The sequence below is a fragment of the Musca autumnalis genome, unplaced genomic scaffold (assembly GCF_047663935.1).
Source record: "Musca autumnalis isolate F117 unplaced genomic scaffold, ASM4766393v1 scaffold_1, whole genome shotgun sequence".
NCBI lineage: Eukaryota > Metazoa > Arthropoda > Insecta > Diptera > Muscidae > Musca > Musca autumnalis.
In genome coordinates this window covers 207,593,586-207,617,194 of record NW_027411644.1, presented here as the reverse complement: position 1 = coordinate 207,617,194, position 23,609 = coordinate 207,593,586, and the positions used below count along the sequence as shown (strand labels likewise).

The 23,609-nt window shown below is 35.3% G+C and overlaps 1 protein-coding gene across 2 annotated transcripts in view; it reads right to left on the bottom strand.

Moving 5' to 3' along the window:
* Positions 1–5,358: 5,358 nt before the first annotated feature.
* The window catches only part of LOC141389004 (probable 2-oxoadipate dehydrogenase complex component E1 homolog), a 75,773-nt gene continuing 57,522 nt past the window's right edge, over positions 5,359–23,609 (bottom strand). For both annotated transcript variants that reach the window (XM_073959979.1, XM_073959980.1), the window contains 5 exons: positions 13,559–13,829; positions 12,999–13,416; positions 11,726–12,244; positions 11,583–11,668; positions 5,359–6,329 (listed from right to left, as the gene is read on the bottom strand). In XM_073959979.1, coding sequence (XP_073816080.1) covers positions 6,225–6,329; positions 11,583–11,668; positions 11,726–12,244; positions 12,999–13,416; positions 13,559–13,829 — 1,399 coding nt within the window. In that variant the 3' untranslated portion in view covers positions 5,359–6,224. The remainder of the gene's footprint in view (positions 6,330–11,582; positions 11,669–11,725; positions 12,245–12,998; positions 13,417–13,558; positions 13,830–23,609) is intronic.

Genomic DNA, 23,609 nt, shown 5'->3' with positions numbered 1-23,609 from the left:
TGCGCACCAGCCAGCCAGACAGACGGACGGACGGACATGGCTAAATCAACTCCAAATTGTCTGAAACACATTTCGTCCAAACATACTGGGGGTCTAAAACCATTATTGCGATGAGGCATATTTTGCCCGTATGAAAGTGTATTAACCCTCGTTAGCATAAATGCTGAGGGTATAAAAATGGAAAATCGAGTAGTTACGTCGGAAAGTAACCAAAATAAGCGGGGCAAGTTCCGCCCATTTTTAATTTTTTCTAAATATTCGAGTTAAGATATCTTGGAATCCTTGCATTTAATATATATTGTGTCTTTGGCAACTTTACTTAGGAGGGAAAAAATTTCATAAAAAAAATTGGAAATACTTTCATGTTTTTTTTCAGCAAAATTGATACTGTTATTTTCATGCTTTAAAATGTAAATATACATTTCATTTCTTTGGTGACCCATAGTGAAATTTGACGAAGAATATTTTTGTCTCTGACATCATCTCTCTAAAATTATTTTTTGTGGGACAATTTTTAATAAACTCAGATGAAGTCCGACTTTAACCCTAAAACGTGTTTTTCATTTTTAGAGATTCCTGGCGATTAGACAAGATTTACAGATTTGGTGTATTCTGAGACCTATAGTAAAATTTTATGACGAACAATTTTGTAGAATATATGGGATTGATACGATCACATTTTTAAGGAGTTTTTGAAAGTTTTTAGTAAAAAGGACAAAAAGACCCCGTTGATGAACCGCATAAGGGCTAAATTTTTTAACAAAAATATTTCTCACACCCTCCTAAGTAAAGTTGCCAAAGACACTATATGTATAAAATGCAAGGATTCTAAGATATCTTAACTCGAATATTTCGAAAAAATTAAAAATGGGCGGAACTTGCCGCGCCTAATTTGGTTACTTTCCGACGTAAACTTTAAAAACGCCGATACACGTGTCTCATATTTTTAGCTCTACTTTTATAATGTAGTCCGTTTTTCCCATCAGCACAGTGTAAATAATAGCTTATTCGTATTTTAAACCCCACAGTATTAGAAGGTTTGTTGGATGTCTTCTACACAGAGAAAGCCTTTTAGTGGTCTTCTATACATGGAGGACATTTTGGAAGAAGACGTTTTTGAGATATTCTATACAGAAATAGACGTCTTTTAGACGTCTTTTTATAGAGAGAAGACCTTTTAGAGGCTAACGATAGAAGCCTTCTGGAGTTTTTTCTGAAGATATGCGGAGAAGACGTTTTAGATGTGTTCTATAGTGAAAAGACCTTTTAGAGGTATTCTATAGAAAGAAGAACTTTTAGAGGTATTCTTTAGAGAGAAGACCTATGCAGAGAAGATTTTTTAGAGGTCTTCTATAATGAAAATACCTTTTAGAAGTCTTCTATAGAGAGAAGAACTTTTAGACATCTTCTATAGAGAGAATACCTTTTAGAGGTATTCTTTAGAGAGAAAACCTTTTAGAGGTCTTCTGCATAGGGAAAGCCTTTCAGAGACATTTCTTCTATAATACCTTTAGAGGCCAGGGAGGGCCTTTTTGGAGGTCTTGTATAGATATAAGACATTTTAGAGGGCTACAATACAAGGAAAGCCCTTTGGAGATCTTCTATACTGGTAGTTCATTTGGAAGTCTTCTATAGAGTGAAGACCTCTAATAGACCTCTATAGAAAGAAGTCCTTTTAGAGGCCTTTTATGGAGAGAATACTTTTTAGAGATCTTCTATAGTGGGAAGCTCTTTAGGATTCTTCTATAGTAGGAAGACCTTTGGATAACACCTTTTAGACGTCTTCTATAGAGAGAAGACTTTTAAGGTCTACTTTAGAGAAAAGGCCTTTCGGAGGTTTTCTTTAGAGATAATACCTTTTAGAGGTCTTCTATAGAGAAAATACCATTTAAATATATTCTATGGAGAGGTTACCTTTTAGAGGTCTTCTATGGAGAGAACATCTTTTAGGCGTCTTCTATAGAGGGAAGAACTTTTAGAGGTCGTCTATGCAGAGTCTTCTCTCTAGAGGTCTTCGTTTTAGACGTCCTCTGCACAGAGACCACCTTTTAGACGTTTTCTTATATAGACCTTTTAGAGGTATTCTATAGAGAGTAGATCTTTTGTAGGTATTCTGTTTACGGAAGAATTTTTAGAGGCATTCTATAGAGTGAAGACCTTTTAGAGGTCAGAGGAGGCCTTTTAGATGTCTCTATAGTGGTCTTCTTTAGAGATAAGTCCTTTCGGAGGTCCTCTTTAGAGAAAATACCTTTTAGAGGTGTTCTTTAGAGATAAGGCCTTTCGGAGGTCTTGCTCAGAGATAAGGCCTTTCGGAGGTCTTCTTTAGAGAAAAGACCTTTTAGAGGTCTTCTATAGAGGAAATACCTTTTAAATATATTCTATAGAGAGAACACCTCTTAGACGTCTTCTATAGAGAGAAGACCTTTTAGAGGTCTACTTTAGAGAGATGGCCTTTCAGAGGTCTTCTTTAGAGAGAATACCTTTTAGAGGTATTCTATAGAGAAAATACCTTTCAAATATATTTTATGGAGAGGATAGCTTTTAGAGGTCTTCTATAGAGAGAACATCTTTTAGACGTCTTCTATAGGGGGAAGACCGTCTAGAGGTCTTCTATGGAGAGTCTTCTCTCTAAAGTTCTTCTTTGTAGACGTCTTCTACACAGAGACCTTTTAGAGGTCTTCCTTAGAGAGAAGAACTTTTAGAGGTCTACTTTAGAGAGATGGCCTTTCAGAGGTCTTCTTTAGAGAGAATACCTTAAAAGTCTTCTATAGAGAGAAGATCTTTTGGGCCTTTTAAAGGTCTTCTTTAGAGAGAAGACCTTTTAGAGGTCTATTTTAGAGAAAAGGCCTTTCGGTGGTGTTCTTTAGAAGGAATACCTTTTAGAGGTCTTCTATAGAGAAAATACCTTTTAAATATATTCCATGGAGAGGAGACGTTTTGGAGCTCTCCTATAGAGAGAACACCTTTTCGACGTCTTCTATAGAGAGAAGGCCTTTTAGAGGTGTTCTACAGAGAGTCTTCTTCTAGAGGTCTACGTTTTAGACGTCTGCTATACAGAGACCACCTTTTAAACGTCTTCTATGGAGAGAAGACCTTTTATATGTCTTCTGTTTATGGAAGAAACTTTAAGATGCATTCTATAGAGAGAATGCCTTTCAGAGTTCAGAGGAGGCCTTTTAGAGGTATTCTATAGAGGGCTTCAGTACAGAGGGCTTCAGTTTTGAAGTCTTGTATATAGTGAACACCTCTAAGGCGTCTTCTGTAGTAGGAATACCTCTTAGAGATCTTCTACGGAGAGAAGAATTTTTAGAGGTCTTTTATGGAGAGAAGACCTTTTAGAGGCCTTCTTTAGAGAAAAGACCTATCAGAGGTCTTCTATAGAGAAAATACCATTTAAATATTTTCTATAGAGAGGAAACCTTTTAGATGTCTTCTATAGAGAGAACACCTCTTAGACGTCTTCTATAGATGGAAGATCTTTTAGACGTCTTCTATAGAGACAGAAAGCCGTTTAGAGGTCTACTTTAGAGAGAATGCCTTTTGAAGGTCTTCTTTAGAGAGAATACCGTTTAGAGGTATATATAGAGAGAAGACCATATAGAAGTCTTCTGTAGGTAGAAGACCTTGAGACGTGTTCTATAGAGACCACCTTTTAGACGTTATCTATAGAGAGAAGAACTTTTAGAGATCCTTTAGAGGTCTTCTTTAGAGAGAGGGCCTTTTGACGGTCTTCTTTAGAGAGAAGACCTTTTAGAGGTCTATTTTAGAGAAAAGTCTTTTCGGAGGTCTTCTTTAGAGAGAATACCTTTTGGAAGCCTTCTATAGAGAAAAGACCTTTTAGAGGTCTTGTATAGAGAAAATGTCTTCTAAATATGCTCTATGGAGACGAGACCTTTTAGAGGTCTTCTATAGAGAGAACATCTTTTAGACGTCTTCCATAGAGAAGACCTTTTAGAGGTTTCTATAGAGAAAACAACTTTTAAATATATTCTATAGAGAGGAGACAGTTTAGAGGTCTTCTATAGAGAGAGCACCTTTTAAACGTCTTCTATAGAGAAGACCTTTTTGAGTTTTTTTTTAGAGAAAATACCTTTTAAATATATTCTATAGAGAGGATGCCTTTTGGAGGTCTTCTATAGAGAGATCAACTTTTAGACGTCTTCTACAGAGAAGACCTTTCAGAGGTTTTTTTATAGAAAATCTACCTTTTCAATATATTCTATAGAGAAGAGACCTTTTAGAGGACTTCTATAGATAGAACACCTTTTAGACGTCTTCTATAGAGAAGACCTTTCAGAGCTTTTCTATAGAGAAAACACATTTTAAATATATTCTATATATAAAATAAATAAATATATTCTGTGGGGAGGAGATATTTTAGAGGTCTTCTATAGAGATAACACCTCTTAGACGTCTTCAATATAGACGGCTTCAATACAGAGGTATTCAGTTTAAAAGTCTTGTATAGAGTGAATACCTCTAAGAGGTCATCTGTAGTAGGAATACCTATTCGAGATCTTCTACGGAGCGAAGACTTTTTAGATGTTTTTTACGGATATAAGACCGTTTAGAATTCCTCTATAGTGGGAAGACCTTTTGGAGAATTTCTATAGAGAAAATGCCTTTTAGAGATCTTCTACGGAGAGGAGACCTTTTATAGGTTTTAAAAAATCTTACAGATATAGCTTCTTTGAAGCATCAAATCGGCCGATAATATTTGGGTATATGGGAGCTACATATATCCAAATATAATTTGGTGAATTTTTTTCTAGAACAAATTGTCAAATTGTCACCGATGTCAATATAATTAGCAAACTTATTTCTAGACCGAATTCTGTCATATATTCCAAATTTCATCACAAGTGGACATACATATATAGCGTGTTTGTTACAGTGCCTATGCTAAAGATCTCTAGTGGTTTGATAAACGTACATATCCCTTTCACTTTAATCATTTCAGTATTTGTTACTACACTATAACCTACCTACTACACTATAACCTGAAGAATTCACTTCTACCTCATCTCTATCAGAATTGACCTAAAGATTCCCGATTAGAGAAAATACAATTCCAATGTTTGCGTTTTCATTGCAAGGAAGAAACAATAGCATAGATAAAGGTTTTGATGCATACCTCCTACAAGAGTAAGTGTCGAATTAAATCAAGATTTAGTTTCCTGTATTGGTATTCAACATTCTCTTAGCAATGTACTATATATAAATTTCATTCCATGCCTCAGAATGCTTTATATCGGTCAGTAGATCAAATTAATCATTCCCAACACTTTGACCTTAGGGATAATAAATTAATATACCATCAAGTCAAAAGTTATTCTTGTTATTTTAAAAGGCATTGTCTTTAAAATATAATTAGGTGAAATATCATAAATTTATTTTTGATATGTTTTTAATTATGGACAATTTTCTTAAAATTAAACAACATTGTAATTAAATTATTATCTAAGTTTTTCTTGGTTGGCCGCTTAAAGTGTGGGTGTGTCTGTGTCAGCCTGATTAATTCCACAAAAGACCACAATAGAAGCAAAAACACGTTCCGTTTTAAAACAGACAACTCAATTCCTTCCTTAACTCCCGCCTTTATGGTTACCGGGTTCAACAGAATCATAGAAGAAGCTATTAAAAATTTTATTATATTTTTATGGCTGTTTTTACAATAATAACAAAAACAACATTAAAGTAGTCAGTCGTAAGGCTGACAGACTGACTGACAGTCAACATCCTTATTTTATTTGGTACAATGTCAGGGTTGCATCCTGTTTTAGAGAATGTGAATAGTATTAAGCAAGCGAGCGAGAGATGCTTTATGATACTAACTAACAATGCCGGCTATTTCAACATTTGCATTCAGCTTGTCTTCCGTGTTTAGCTTTATATTTATTAAATTTCCTTTTAACAAAACGTTGTCCACCGCAATAGACGTTAAAATGAAAACCACCACACTTGGTTGGGATGCTACCGTGAATGTTTGTGTGTGTATGTGTGTGGGAGGCTGAATGTATATTCTCCATGGAATGTTGCTTGTTGATGGCCTGTTGGCTTATTGCCTTGCCGTAAATGTGTTTTGTGGTGTTTCTTGTTTCGTTGGGAATGGTAGTGGTTGGTCAGTTTACTACTTTGGTATTCATATACTGCTCACATCTTCATCGTCGTTATCGTCAACATCGTCATCGTTATTGTGGTCGTTGTAGTTCTTTGGTTGCACATTACAGTTGGAAGGGCTTCTGTAAAATTTCATCCACTTCGCGTTTGTGCACTTTGCCAATGCCAGTTGCAGATGTTGGCGCTTCAACACGTCCACAGTATACAAGCTGTTGGAGAAAAAAAAATAGGAAAAATAAAGGAAAACAAAATGAAGAAAATCAAAATAATAATTAAATACATGGAGAAAAATCCATTCAAATTGATCTGGTGAAGGTAGAAAAAATATTTAAAAAATCCCCGTCTATTGGTGATGGTAGAAAAAATATTTAAAAAAAAATCCCCGTCTATTGGTGATGGTAGAAAAAATATTTAAAAAAAATCCACGCCTATTGGTGATGGTAGAAAAAATATTTAAAAAATCCACGCCTATTGGTGATGGTAGAAAAAATATTTAAAAAAATCCACGCCTATTGGTGATGGTAGAAAAAATATTTTAAAAAAATCCACGCCTATTGGTGATGGTAGAAAAAATATTTAAAAAAATCCACGCCTATTGGTGATGGTAGAAAAAATATTTAAAAAAATCCACGCCTATTGGTGATGGTAGAAAAAATATTTAAAAAAATCCACGCCTATTGGTGATGGTAGAAAAAATATTTTAAAAAAATCCACGCCTATTGGTGATGGTAGATAAAATATTTAAAAAAATCCACGCCTATTGGTGATGGTAGAAAAAATATTTAAAAAAATCCACGCCTATTGGTGATGGTAGAACAAATATTTAAAAAATCCACGCCTATTGGTGATGGTAGAAAAAATATTTAAAAAAATCCACGCCTATTGGTGATGGTAGAAAAAATATTTAAAAAATCCACGCCTATTGGTGATGGTAGAAAAAATATTTAAAAAAATCCACGCCTATTGGTGATGATAGAAAAAGTATTTATAAAAATCAACGCCTATTGGTGATGGTAGAAAAAATATTTAAAAAAATTCCAAGCCTATTGGTCGTGGTAGATAAAATATTTCAGAAAATCCACGCCTATTGGTGATGGTAGAAAAAATATTTAAAAAAATTCACGCCTATTGGTGATGGTAGAAAAAATATTTAAAAAAATCCACGCCTATTGGTGATGGTAGAAAAAATATTTAAAAAAATCCACGCCTATTGGTGATGGTAGAAAAAATATTTAAAAAAATCCACGCCTATTGGTGATGGTAGAAAAAATATTTAAAAAAATCCACGCCTATTGGTGATGGTAGAAAAAATATTTAAAAAAATCCACGCCTATTGGTGATGGTAGAAAAAATATTTTAAAAAATCCACGCCTATTGGTGATGGTAAAAAAAATATTTTAAAAAATCCACGCCTATTGGTGATGGTAAAAAAAAATATTTAAAAAAATCCACGCCTATTGGTGATGGTAGAAAAAATATTTAAAAAAATCCACGCCTATTGGTGATGGTAGAAAAAATATTTAAAAAAATCCACGCCTATTGGTGATGGTAGAAAAAATATTTAAAAAAAATCCACGCCTATTGGTGATGGTAGAAAAAATATTTAAAAAAATCCACGCCTATTGGTGATGGTAGAAAAAATATTTAAAAAAAATCCACGCCTATTGGTGATGGTAGAAAAAATATTTAAAAAAATCCACGCCTATTGGTGATGGTAGAAAAAATATTTAAAAAAAATCCACGCCTATTGGTGATGGTAGAAAAAATATTTAAAAAAATCCACGCCTATTGGTGATGGTAGAACAAATATTTAAAAAAATCCACGCCTATTGGTGAAGGTAGAAAAAATATTTAAAAAAATCCACGCCTATTGGTGATGGTAGAAAAAATATTTAAAAAAATCCACGCCTATTGGTGATGGTAGAAAAAATATTTAAAAAAATCCCCGCCTATTGGTGATGGTAGAAAAAATATTTAAAAAAATCCACGCCTATTGGTGATGGTAGAAAAAATATTTAAAAAAATCCACGCCTATTGGTGATGGTAGAAAAAATATTTAAATAAAATCCACGCCTATTGGTGATGGTAGAAAAAATATTTAAAAAAATCCACGCCTATTGGTGATGGTAGAAAAAATATTAAAAAAATCGACGCCTATTGGTGATGGTAGAAAAAATATTTAAAAAAAATCCACGCCTATTGGCGATGGTAGAAAAAATATTAAAAAAAATCCACGCCTATTGGTGATGGTAGAAAAAATATTAAAAAAAATCCACGCCTATTGGTGATGGTAGAAAAAATATTAAAAACAAATCCACGCCTATTGGTGATGGTAGAAAAAATATTAAAAAAAAATCCACGCCTATTGGTGATGGTAGAAAAAATATTAAAAAAAAATCCACGCCTATTGGTGATGGTAGAAAAAATATTTAAAAAAATCCACGCCTATTGGTGATGGTAGAAAAAATATTTAAAAAAATCCACGCCTATTGGTGATGGTAGAAAAAATATTTAAAAAAATCCACGCCTATTGGTGATGGTAGAAAAATATTTAAAAAAATCCACGCCTATTGGTGAAGGTAGAAAAAATATTTAAAAAAATCCACGCCTATTGGTGATGATAGAAAAAATATTTAAAGAAATCCACGCCTATTGGTGATGATAGAAAAAATATTTAAAAAAATCCACGCCTATTGGTGATGGTAGAAAAAATATTTAAAAAAATCCACGCCTATTGGTGATGGTAGAAAAAATATTTAAAAAAAATCCACGCCTATTGGTGATGGTAGAAAAAATATTTAAAAAAAATCCACGCCTATTGGTGATGGTAGAAAAAATATTTAGAAAAAATCCACGCCTATTGGTGATGGTAGAAAAATATTTTAAAAAAATCCACGCCTATTGGTGATGGTAGAAAAAATATTTAAAAAAAATCCACGCCTATTGGTGATGGTAGAAAAAATATTTAGAAAAAATCCACGCCTATTGGTGATGGTAGAAAAATATGTTAAAAAAATCCACGCCTATTGGTGATGGTAGAAAAAATATTTTAAAAAAAATCCACGTCTATTGGTGATGGTAGAAAAAATATTTGAAAAATATCCACGCCTATTGGTGATGGTAGAAAAAACATTTAAAAAATCCACGCCTATTGGTTATGGTAGAAAAAATATTTAAAAAAATCCACGCCTATTGGTGATGGTAGAAAAAATATTAAAAAAAAATCTACGCCTATTGGTGATGGTAGAAAAAATATTAAAAAAATCTACGCCTATTGGTGATGGTAGAAAAAATATTTAAAAAAATCCACGCCTATTGGTGATGGTAGAAAAAATATTAAGAAAAATCTACGCCTATTGGTGATGGTAGAAAAAATATTAAAAAAATCTACGCCTATTGGTGATGGTAGAAAAAATATTTAAAAAAATCCACGCCTATTGGTGATGGTAGAAAAAATATTTTGTAAAAAAAATCCACGCCTATTTGTGATGGTAGAAAAAATATTTAAAAAAAATCCACGCCTATTGGTGACGGTAGAAAAAATATTTTAAAAAAATCCACGCCTATTGGTGATGGTAGAAAAAATATTTAAAAAAATCCACGCCTATTGGTGATGGTAGAAAAAATATTTAAAAAAAATCCACGCCTATTGGTGACGGTAGAAAAAATATTTTAAAAAAATCCACGCCTATTGGTGATGGTAGAAAAAATATTTAAAAAAAATCCACGCCTATTGGTGACGGTAGAAAAAATATTTTAAAAAAATCCACGCCTATTGGTGATGGTAGAAAAAATATTTAAAAAAAAATCCAGGCCTATTGGTGGTGGTACACAAAATATTTTAAAAAATCCACGACTATTGGTGATGGTAGAAAAAATATTAAAAAAAATCCACGCCTATTGGTGATGGTAGAAAAAATATTTAAAAAAATCCACGTCTATTGGTGATGATAGAAAATATATTTAAAAAAATCCACGGCTATTGGTGATGGTAGAAAAAATATTTAAAAAAAATCCACGCCTATTGGTGATGGTAGAAAAAAATATTTAAAAAAATCCACGCCTATTGGTGATGGTAGGAAAAATATTTAAAAAAATCCACGCCTATTGGTGACGGTAGAAAATATATTCCTAAAAAAATTCACACCGATTGGTGATGATAGAAAAAAATAAAATTCACGCCTATTGGAGATGGTGGAAAAAATATTTTTAATACTCCACACCCAGCGACATGCTGTGGGTTGCTCCCTTTTCCCAGTGTACCAAAACTATCTAAAGGCTTAACAGATAAAATATTAAATACTTTGGTATAAGTTATTTCTCTGTAAGACAAAGACAGTCGGTCGACTGAGATGCAGTTACCGGAAATGGTAGTGAAAATGTGTTCTCGATGTTGGGCACTGAACATGAGAATGCGTTTACAAGTCTTCAAGTTGTATTCAACAATTAAGAGTGGAAAGTTATTTAAGTTGTAAATGCGATTATGACAAAAGATTAAAAATTGCAATAATTGTTCACTTAAGAGTTTTAAATGTACATGAATGTGAGCAAGTGTGTGTGTGTGCTGTTGAGAATTGCTATACCACTTAAGAAGCAAACATATATCTCCGAATTGACTTTTAATTGAAACACTTGCATTTTGCTAGTTGCTGAAAACTCGTAAATACACTGCAATGCAGTCATAAGAAACATTTACATGAAATATTGAAATGGATGAAATAAGTTTGTTTATATTGGAAGAGAGGAAGATAAATCTAAAGAATGAATATCGAAACATGTCCTCAATATGTTCTTTTGGAAGACCACAACGTTTTTCTTTTTTCGGACCAATTATCACAGCTCTAAACCGTGTATTTTTAAAAATTTGTCCTTCTTTGAAACGCATTTTTAAAAATATTTTCAAACCAAATATCACAGCTTTAAAACGTGGATTTTTAAAAATATTTTTACACCAACTTTCACAGCTTCAAAACGTGGATTTTTACAAATATTTTTACACCAATTTTCACAGCTTCAAAACGTGGATTTTAAAAAAAAAATTCAGACCAACTATCCCAGCTTAAAAAAAATTGATTTTAAAAATATTTTAAGACCGACTGTCACGGCTTCAAAACATGGATTTTTAGAAATATTTTAAGACCAACTATCCCAGATTCAAAACGTGGATTTTTAAAAATATTTTCAGACCAACTATCCCAGCTTCAAAACATTGATTTTTAAAAATATTTTAAGACCAACTATCCCAGATTCAAAACGTGGATTTTCAAAAATATTTTCATACCAAACATTACAGATTCAAAACTTGGATTTTTGAAAATATAATAATAATTAGACCAACGTGGGTCTTATTTAGCAGATCACGAGATCTTCTTATAGCAGACCACGAGACGAGGTCTTCTTAAAGAAGACGTTCTAATAGACGTCTTTCAATTTCTATATACATATGTATGTATGCACATTACCTTTTGTCCCAGCAAATTTTTAAAACGTGGCTGAACAAATGTCCAGGCTCCCATGTTGCGATGTTCCTCTTGGGCCCAAATGAAAGCTGCAATTTAGATATTGTTAAAACAAAAATATTGAAATAGATTTTAGTTTTACTTACTTTTGGCATTTTTATATTTTGCCAATTCCTTTTGCAGTTCATAGGTGGGGAAGGGACACAATGACTCCAGTCTTATAATGGCAGTATCTTGTAAATTCTTTGCTTGTCTTACGTCATCCAGGGCATAGTAGTGTTTGCCGGAACATAGAATAACACGTTTAACAGCATCCGCTTGGAGTGTGCTACTAGTATCACCCAAAACATTCTGGAATTGTGTACCAGGTTCAAAGTCTTTATACGAAGAAGTGGCTGCAGATAAACGTAATAAAATTTTGGGAGCTACCACAATGAGGGGTTTACGGAAGTTGCGGACCATTTGACGACGCAAAACATGGAAATATTGTGCCGGAGTTGTGGGATTAACAATTTGTACGTTGACATTATCGCTATCGGGGGCAGTTTCTCGGGAATCACATAGCTGTAGGAAACGTTCAATGCGACAGGAACTGTGCTCGGAGGCAGCACCATCGTAGCCATGGGGCAAAAGTATTACCAAGCCATTGGAGTCCATCCATTTTGCTGAAAAAATAATCATTTTTAAAAACTTTTAAAAATTTTATATTTTATGTTTTATATTTTATTTCTATATTTTACATTTTAAATTTTAAATTTCAAATTTTAAATTTTAAATTTTAAATTTTAAATTTTAAATTTTAAATTTTAAATTTTAAATTTTAAATTTTAAATTTTAAATTTTAAATTTTAAATTTTAAATTTTAAATTTTAAATTTTAAATTTTAAATTTTAAATTTTAAATTTTAAATTTTAAATTTTAAATTTTAAATTTTAAATTTTAAATTTTAAATTTTAAATTTTAAATTTTAAATTTTAAATTTTAAATTTTAAATTTTAAATTTTAAATTTAAAATTTTAAATTTAAAATTTAAAATTTTAAATTTTAAATTTTAAATTTTAAAATTTATATTTTAAAATTTAAATTTTGAATTTTAAATTTTAAATAATTAATTTTAAATTTTTAATTTTTAATTTTAAATTTTAAATTTTAAATTTTAAATTTTAAATTTTATGTTTTGTATTTTATATTTTAAATTTTTTACATTTTATATTTTTTTTGTATATTTCATATGTGATATTTGATTTTTTCTATTTTATACTTAATATTTCATATTATATATTTTATATATTATATTTTATACTTCATATTTTATATATTTATATTAAAAAACTTTCTGCAATAGCCACCAACAAATTTAACAACCTAAATTTAAAACACTTACATACAAACAAATATATTTAACAATACAATACTCACTTTCACCCGAAATAATAAAATTGTCAATGATTATCTGTGCCCCATTGGCAAAATCACCAAATTGTGCTTCCCATATAATCAGATTATCGGGATTATCAATGGCCATGCCATATTCGTAGGCCAACACCGCCTCCTCGGAGAGAATACTGTGTGCCACTTCCAATTTACCCGATTTCCCTTCGTTTAAACTATTCAATGGAATAAACATTTCATTGCTTTCCTGATCGACCAACATGACATGACGATGTGAAAAGGTACCCCTTCCAACATCTTCCCCACTTATGCGTACATTATAGCCCTGATACATAAGGCTACCCAAAGCCAATGCCTCAGCAGTTGCCCAATCGATTTTTTGGCCTTCATTGAGTTTTTTGCGGCGACCATCGACATGGGTTTTCTTGAGGTGGGGATGGACTTTCTGCAAAAACAATAATAAAGCAAAAACAAAAGAGACGGAGAGCATGAATCAAAAGACGTTTTTAAATATCCATTAATCATTATCATTAATTAGTTCGGTTTTTGTTATGCCAAATCATTGTTGTTACCCAAGTGTCACTTACAAAGCCCTCTGGATATGCCACACTCTGCTGTCCAATGTAATTGAGCAGACCATAATCCAACCCGGTATCCCAATAGGTTATCAAATCACTTGGTGCTGTGGTTATGTGTTTCCATTGTTTTTGGAAATAGCTCGGCTCTGGCTTGTATTTTGGCACCAGCGACAATTCTTCGTTAAGATGGTCCATATATTGTGAACGTATTTTGCCTGCCTCCTCTTGGCTTAGTATTGATTGTTGTATTAATTTTTCTGTGTACATGTCTGGAACGGATCTGGATGGTGGTTTGGGAAGGGGTGGATAGGAGAAAGATTTTAATAAAATAAGAAATTTAGTGAATAACAATATTCAGAATTAAAAATATGCAGTTATAGCATATTTGTCGTATACTTAATATGAAAGTTTTTAATTACTAATACGCCACATGAATCTAACTTGTGACAAACTTGTTCGAAGGGAATGGTGTTATGGATTCCATAAGTCGAAGGTCACAATAGAGTGGTTTCATTGAAACTTTTAGGTATTTATAGATCGAGTTCCCCACTACAACAACTTTATGATATCACTCTACTGTGAAACTCGGCCTAGGAATCCTTGTTTCCATGAAAGACCTTCGACTACGAGGAAAGGAGGATGTTGGAAATAAAACAAATTTATGGTCTAGAATGTAAAAGCTTCAGTGTCGGCGAGTGTCGTTAATCTACACAGTAGCTACGCGTCATTATACAGCGAGCGACATTCTTTCACAGAGATGATTGCCGTTGCTTTTGTGATTTAAATTAATGAACAAGCAAACAATCAGCAAGATAAAGGCAAAAGTTCCACCTAGATCTCTCCCTCAGATTTTGGAGATAAAAACACTGAGTGTTCTTTCACATTTAAAAGGTTTATTGTCGTTAGAAGACCTTTAGAAGGCTTCTATCTATAGACGACCTTTCGAATGGCTTCTTTCGTTAGAAGACCTTTACAAGGTCTTCTGAATATACAAAATTGCTATATGGTTTACTTTCTATAGCATATTTTGAGAAGGTCTTCTGTCTATAGACGACCTTTAGACAATTTTAGAAGGTCATATGCCTACAGAAAACCCTTATAGGTTTTTTGTTTATAGAAGAGGATTAGAAGGTCTTCTGAATATAAAAGATCGTTATATAATATTCTTTTTATAGAAGTCTTTAAGAAAGCCTCCTGTCTATAAAACACATTTGGAAGATATTCTGTCCATAGAAGTCTTTTGTCTACGAAATTACACTTAGAAGGTCTTCAGTCTATAGAAGACTCTTAAAATATCTTTTACCTAAAGAAGACCGGTAGAAGCGGATAAAACCGCTATTAAAATTTGAACCATAAGCAGGATGATAGCGAAAAAGTTTTGAAATTTTGCGGAGGGGGGTACCTAAAAGAATAAACTCAATCCCACGCTGGCGGGTGTTTAGATACCGGATTGACCCAGAACCGGCGAGCTTCTGCCACCTCAGTGTACCCATGTTTGTATTTGTATCGTTTTTCTGTGTTCGGAGCGGCATATCCCGGAATGCCTCGGATTCTGTGTGTCCGTGCCGCGTCTGAGTAATACCCAGGACCAATATGGATGAGCTCAATTTGTCACATCCGCATCCACCACGCTCAAACTTCAGTGAGACGCAATAGATGTCGGGTGCACCTCAGGTGTTGTTCTGGACTCGTCCCTTTGAGGGACTACGACATGGACTATGTTGCAGCATGCTGCGTGAACACAGATCCCAGTGAGTCTTCGTCATCAGGATATGAAGCTGGAACTGGTGAGTAGTTGATTAAGTATACATCCCGAACTTGGAAGAACATAACCGTCTAAGGGGACTTCAATGCTCATCACGAGTCGTGGCATTCTGTACTCGGAAACGACCAGAGGGGTATAGTACTGGCTGAGCATATTGAAAGCTCTTCGTTTTGCACAGTCAACGAGGACTCCCCTACCAGAATTAGCGCAGAGTGTCACAGTTGGCCAGACATAATCGTCGTGTCACATGGTCTGACAAACCGGTCGTTTCTCTTTGGTCAGACCATCTCCCTATAATTGTCCCCATCAGCAGACCCCCCGATTTTTTCACCTCTAAAGACCGCGCTTTCATCAATCATGGCAAAGCTAATTGGCCTGGATTCAGAGAGTTCAGTTAAAAGAAAGGACGTTCCGAGATGTCATCACTGCTGCAGCCGGTCGTCATATACCTGCTGGTCGATTACCCGAAGTGAGACCAAATTTTCCAGCAGAAGCGGTGGGATTAGCAAAAGAGTGTGATGAGCTTCGCAGTATCATCCCCAGTAATAAAAATCAGGGAGCTGACACTGGAAGTTAACAGGATGGTCGGCGGGCAGAAGCAGAACAGGTGTCTAGATCATCCGAAGAGTTGCAACATTGGTGCCGGAATTAGTGAATTGTAGGCAACGTTTAAGTCACACTCGAACCCTGGAAAAAAGGAAGGTAGGACATCAGTCACGTTTGGCGACGCTACCCTGAGTGATCCGAAGAGGTGCGTCCTGTAGTGACAGATTGAAGAGAAGAGAACTACGTTGCACACAATGAATGATATTGCGAATGTCATCAGGAATGCTAAATCACCCAAAACGTGGGGCCTTATTGAATCTTCATGGTAATGCTGAAACAACTGGATGAACCGGGATTTGAGTATCTCACTAAAGTTCCCACCCAAAGTCTGGAAAATGGGCAGGGTGGTCCAGGCTACTGAAGCGAGGCATGGATGTCAGCACAAGTGAATCATACAGACCGATTTAGCTTTTGTCGTCAGTAGCAAAGACCCTTGAGGTTTAATTCTCCCCAGAGTCAGATATAGCTATCCTCTTGCTGATCATTAGCACGGGTTCAGTAAACAGCACAGCACGACAACAGCGCTGCACCCCATCTCCACACATATTAGTCGAGGACTCAACCAGAGCAACCCGTGTGACAGAACAATGATGATGGCGCCCGACTTATAAAAAGCCTTTGATACCGTCAATCACTAAATGCTTTTTGAAACGTTGTATAATAAAATATATGTGTCTGGGCTATAGTCCTATGTGGAATTAACGAACAAAAAGTTGAATGTCCGTAGAGTGAATCCGAGAGTCCCCTAGGTAGGGTAATATCCCGCAACTGTTTAACCTCTGCCTCTCCTGAATTCCGCCTTGCGGATGATTGTACGATCTTGGCGTCAGCTACCTTCCCTGATTACATGTGTGAAAGACTGAACTCCTATTTAACCGAACTTTTTCAACTCGGGGAATGTGCAACTATCCGCGACTATTGTTCACCACATGGACGGCATAGGTGAGTACAGAGTTGAATGTCATTGTCGATGGCAGCAGAATTCCAACTACCAACTACCCCAAGATTCTAGGGGTTACATTCGATAGTATGTTCACTTTGTCAGTGCATGCCAGAGCTATCTGCGACAAGCTGAAATGTAGGAAGAAGGTATTCAAGTCCCTACCCGCTAGCATATGAAACCTTGTTGACCACATATAACGCAATAGGTCGGTCTGTTGTAGTCTATACTGCGCCAGTCTTGTCCGCGAATATACGTGCAACGGAATGGAAAAATATTCAAACCTGTCAGAATTTCGCTCTTAGAACTGCAACAAGGTTCCTGCTTATGTCTCCAGCACAGCATCACAATGACATGCTTCTGTTGCAGTTTTTCTCGGGTGTTACAACGAGAGCCCTCCACCCAGGCATGTCAGGAGGGATCTTCATGATCTAGAAGGAGAGGTCCAACGTTACAAGAGAGGACCCCTAGATCAAACCAGATCTAGTAACTTTGACTCAACTACGTTCGTCTAAATTCGTATAGGGCAAGGATCGATAAAACCGTGGGAAAACACCGGCCCACTTCAACTGCCCTGCCAAACCTACTCATCTAACTCCAGTAGCTTTGTAGCCATCGAAGCAGCCACATTTTTAGAACTGGTTACAGACCCAGAGCCCGTTTAAACAGAAAAACGAACTTACAAACTGTTTCAACAACAACTCTTAAAAAAGTCCGGACATTCCAGGTGCTGATCTTAAAATGGGTTTGTTTTTCGTTTTTTATATCCTCAGCCTTTAGGATAAAGAGGAAATGTATACCTTGATACGACCAAAAATGTGCCTCACTGAAATAATTAGAATCCAAGTATGTTTGGACAAAATCTGTCGCTCTGTCTGTCGTCCGTCTATCTGGCTCCCTGTTGCACACGATAACTCTTGATCGAAGATACCGATCGGGTCCAAAGTTTGGCATTCGTATTATTTTGTCCAAACTCAGTTTAAGTTCAAAGATGGGCCATATCGGTCCATTCCTGCCGTTACCTCCCCCATAAAAATTAAAACATGTAGGTAAAATGGTGTGCACGAGTAATCGAATTGGTCAAAACTTTGAATATGTTAATATTACTTTCAGTCGAAGATCGGGTTCGAATATGGACTACATCGGTGCAATCCTTTGGGTACCTCCCACACAAAATTCGGAAAAAGTGAGCTCCTCTGGGATCTTTCTGCATTTTTATTTCAGCAGATTGTACTTGTGGCCCTCTTTACGACAGTACATTTTTTTCGGGGGCAACTAAAATGGCAAATACGTAAGATAGACTCTCGCAGGGATTTTCTGATTGGTCTAAACTTTGCACATTGTACTATTTCATCTTCTCATGTATCAGGTTGGAATATGGAGTAAGTCGGTCCCGTCCTTCAGATACCTCCCACACAAAATTCGGAAAAGGTGTACTTTAACATCTCATCTCCGATCGTTTTGAAAAATGTTCCAAAAGGTTCTACTTGCGAGCCCTGTTACGACGGTACAATTTTTTTCTGAAGCAAGTGCACACTTCCTGAGATAATGACCGAAAATCTCCGAAAAGCCTGCCGATACCAACTAAATTGGGTAGTACGTAAGGTAACCGTCGAAGGTACGTAAGGTAACCTGTAAAATTGGCCTAAAAACTAAAAAAAAACTATAAACGTAAGTATTGTGTTTGCTTCTTTTCTTTAGGTCCGAGGCTGAGGGCACAACTGACTCATACTTTCGTACTTGTTTTTTCATATATAATATATAATTGATCCATAAACATCCCAGAAAGGGACAAGGGATACTTCTCTCATATCAATCAGTGCCCCCCAATTCATATTAGCTCAAAAATATGGGACCTACTGTTTATCGCCGAGTCCGAAGGGCGTGTCTTACGCGAGAAGTTTTACACACCTGAAATACTCAGGTAATTCGCCAACATTACTGAGGGGTATTTTGCCAACGTTTGATGTTGCCTGGCCGGGGAATCGAACCCACATTGCACCACGGTTGCATATTATAATGTTTTTTAGTGTCCACTTTGGATGAAAGAGGTACCAAGATAAGTTCTGGACTTTGTTAAGTACAGTTACCTTTTATGTAAGATTTTATCTTACCCAGCAAAATTTATTTGAAGTTGTTCCTTGTGAAGTAGTGATTGAATAGCTTTTTAGGAGCAGTCCATGCAGAGTCATGAAAAATACATTTCGTTCTTCACATTTCGACAATGTCCGATTTGAATCCATTTCATAAAATTTTCACATTTTAACAATGTTTTCATTTATAACAACTTTTTGCAAATAAAATACTTAATAACACAAAAACAATTTATTTTACATTTTAATTAACCAGCAAAATGATTTGTATCCAAAAAAATTAATCATGAGTGCAAGTGATTGCGGACTGCATCGTTGTTTTTAGCCAAAAATGTAGTTGAATCATGAGTGCAAGTGACTATATCAGACTATGTGAAAGAAGCAATGATCTTTACAAGGGCATGGTGCAGTGAGGATGCTGTCTATTTTGCATCTTAATCACGTCTGTTGCAGTCCATAAATGTAAATTAAATGTTACCACAACTCTTTAATATAAATTTTCCAAATGGCCCTGATGTCTTCAAATCACTGAAAGTCCTATCCTCATTCAAAATACATTCCATAGAATATAATTAATTATACCCTACACCACTATGTGGGGAGGGTATTATAAGTTGGTTTTGGCCAAAAAGTTTGTAACGCATCGAAATAATGGTCGTAGACCCACACTTATATATATATCAAAATGAATGTCTCGACGAGCTGAGTCGATCTGGCTATGTGCGTCCGTCCGTCAGTCAGTCCGTCCGTCCGTCTGTCCATCTAAACCTTGTAATCACGCTACAGGTCGCAATTTTGATCGGATCGTCACGAAATTTTGGATGTTGATGGGGGTCCCGGAGGGGAAGAAGCCTATTGGTTTTGGTGATGGTCGGATAATATTTAGGGGTCGGAATGGGCAAAAAACTTATGTGGATAAAAAGACAACGTTTTTTTCCAAAGCGAATATCTCAGCTTCTATACGGGGTATACCAAAAGCAGAACCTGACAATAAAAGTAGAAAATATCGCCTTTCTAATGATGTAAAGTAGGTTCTCGTAGGTGATCAAACAACGAAGATATCACAATAGTCGCAAATAAAACCCAAATTTTCATTTTTGCAATTTTAATTATAATGACGAATATCACAGCTTTGGTTGGGGACTTTCCAAAAGTAAAGCCTGGCTGTGAAAGTAGAAGATCCCATCTTTACAATGATGTAAACTAGGTCGGCGTAGGTGACCATATAACGGAGATATCGCAATAGTAGGTAATACATCTCATTTTTCCACTTTTTTGGAAATCACGCTACAGGTCTCAATTTTGATCGGATCGTCACGAAGTTTTGAGGGTTAATGGGGGTCACACAGATGAAGAAGCCTATTGATTTTGGTGATGGTCGGATAATATTTAGGGGTCGTAATGGGCAAAAAACGTATGTGGATAAAAAGACAACTTTTTTTCCAAAGCGAATATCTCAGCTTCTATACGGGGTATACCAAAAGCAAAACCTGACAATAAAAGTAGAAAATATCGCCTTTCTAATGATGTAAAGTAGGTTCTCGTAGGTGATCAAACAACGAAGATATCACAATAGTCGCAAATAAAACCCAAATTTTCATTTTTGCAATTTTAATTATAATGACGAATATCACAGCTTTGGTTGGGGACTTTCCAAAAGCAAAGCCTGGCTGTGAAAGTAGAAGATCCCATCTTTACAATGATGTAAACTAGGTCGGCGTAGGTGACCAAATAACGGAGATATCGCAATAGTAGGTAATACATCTCATTTTTCCACTTTTTTGGAAATCACGCTACAGGTCTCAATTTTGATCGGATCGTCACGAAGTTTTGAGGGTTAATGGGGGTCACACAGATGAAGAAGCCTATTGATTTTGGTGATGGTCGGATAATATTTAGGGGTCGTAATGGGCAAAAACTTATTTGGAGAAAAAGACAACGTTTTTTTCCAAAGCGAATATCTCAGTTTCAATAGGGGGTATACCAAAAGCAGAACCTGGCCATGAAAGTAGAAAATATCGCCTTTCTAATGATGTAAAGTAGGTTCTCGTAGGTGATCAAACAACGAATATATCGCAATAGCCGCTAATAGAACCCAACTTCTTATTTTTGCGATTTTAATAATAATGACGAATATCACAGCTTCGGTTGGGGATCTTCCAAAAACAAAGTCTAACTATGAAAGTAGAAAATCCCATCTGTACAGTGACGCAAAGTAGGTTGGCGTAGGTGGCCACATAACGGAGATATCACAATAGTCGGCAATACATCCCATTTTTTAATTTTTTTGTAATCACGCTACAGGTCGCAATTTTAATCGGATCGTCAAGACAATTTTGGGGGCTAATGGGGATCCTACAGAGAAAGAAGCCTATTGATTTTGGTGATGGTCGGATATTATTCAGAGGTCGGAATGGGCAAACAACTTATTTGGAGAAAAATTCAACGTTTTATTTCAAAGCGAATATCTCTGCTTCTAAAAGGGGTATATCAAAAGCAAAACCTGCTGATGAAAGTAGAAAATATCACCTTTGCAACGATGTTACGTAGGTGGTCAAACAACGAAGATATCGTAAAAGCCGCTAATAGAACAAAACTTTTCATTTTTGCGATTTTAATAATAATGACGAATATCACAGCTTTGGTTCCGGACCTTCGAAAAGCAAAGTCTGACAATGAAAGTAAAAAATCCCATCATTACAATGATGTAAAGCAAGTTGGCGTAGGTATCCAAATAACGGAGATATCGCAATAGTCGGTAATACATCCCATTTTTCCACTTTTTTTGGAAATCACGCTACAGGTCGCAATTTTAATTGGATCGTCACGAAATTTTGGGTGTTATTGGGGGTCCCACAGAGGAAAAAACCTTTTGATTTTTGATAATGGTCGGATATTATTCAGGGGTCGGAATGTGACAAACAAAAATATTTGGAAAAAAGGGCAACGTTTTATTTCAAAGTTAATATCTCCCTTCTGTAGGAGGTATATCGAAAGCAAAACCTGACAAGGAAAGTAGAAAATATCGCCTTTACAACGATGTAAAGTAGGTTGTCATAGGTGGTCAAACAACAGAGATATCGAAATAGTCGGTAATCCATCCCTTTTTTCCATTTTTGTGCAATCACACTACGAAATTTTGATCGGATCCTCACGAAATTTTGGGGGTTGATGCGTTTAAAAAAATTGACCTGTGTTAATGTAGACATTCAGAGCAAAGGCGCTAAGCTATCCCAATTTTAATATTTTGAATTGTATTAGTCAAAAGCTTATGAACAGGGGTAGTGGTGTAGGGTATCACATAGTCGGCGCCGACCCGACAACTTAAGATGTTTATAATAAGGGAGGAGACGAGAGTGAGAAAACTCACGGTGAGATGATGTTTATGATTGGGCTGTATATTTATTCACTACAAAGAACTAATGCAAAAAGTGTGCTTAAGAAGCAAATTAGACAGTATCCTCACTGCACCATGCCCCTGTAAAAATCATGAATTCTTTCACGTAAAAAGATGTAGTGCGAAATCACTTGCACTCATGATTCAACTACTTCTTTGGCTACAAACATTTTGCTGGGTATCTACATAAATAAAAATCAAATGTCCCTTGTTGGTAAAGGTATCAGTTGAGAACGGCTGGATCGATTTTGATATTTCTTTTTTTTTTTTAAATGTTCGTCATAACCCAACTTAGGTTTTTGTGCAAAGACAATTTGACCACGCCCACTTTTTCAATTTTTATCTTTTCTACAAAAACTACTGAACTGATTTTCCTGAAATTGTCAGGGAATGTACAGGGATGGCCCCCGGTTAAAATAGGCTACATATTTAGTTTCGGAGGGGGCGGGGTATTTCCCATATACCCTATTTTTTAAAATGCTATATCTACAGTAATTAGTAATAATGTATCGGTTTGGTAATTAATTTGCCAGGTAATTGTGGTTGTGTCTCCGCCCTTAGCTACTTTTTTAGGATCCAAAAACTTGAGCATGCCTACTTTTTAAAATATGTTACATCTACAAAACTACTGAACAGATTTTCCAGAAATTTTCAGGGATGGCCCCTGGTAAAAATAGGATGCATATTTTCTTGAATTTCGAAGGCGGCGGGGTACTTCCCTTTGTCATATTTAAAAAAAACGCCATATCTTTATGAATAAAAATCAAATGCCGTCATAACACAAATAAGGTTTTTATGGAAAGAAAATTTTCCCACGACTACTTTTTTCAAAAACTACTGAACCGATTTTCCTGAAATTGTCAGGAAATATACAGTGATGGCCCGCGAAAACAGGCTACATATTTTATTGAATTTCAGATGGAGCGGGTACCTCCCCTATGCGATATTTTAAAAAAACTCTATATTTGCAAAAATTACGCATGTATCGGTTTAAACATTTACGGATTACTCTACAATCTTGGTATATCTTTGGGACCTAAAGACCCGACCACGACTTTTTGTTTATACCTCAGTCTTTACTCTACAATCTAGGTATATCTTTGGGACCTAAAGACCCGCCCACGCCTGTTGGTTTATACCCTCAGCCTTTAGGCTACAATATACACTTTGTTACCACCAAAAATGTGCCTCATCGAAATAACGGGTTTAGACCCTAAGTATGCTTAGACGAATTTCGTTTCAGACAATATGCAGTCGAT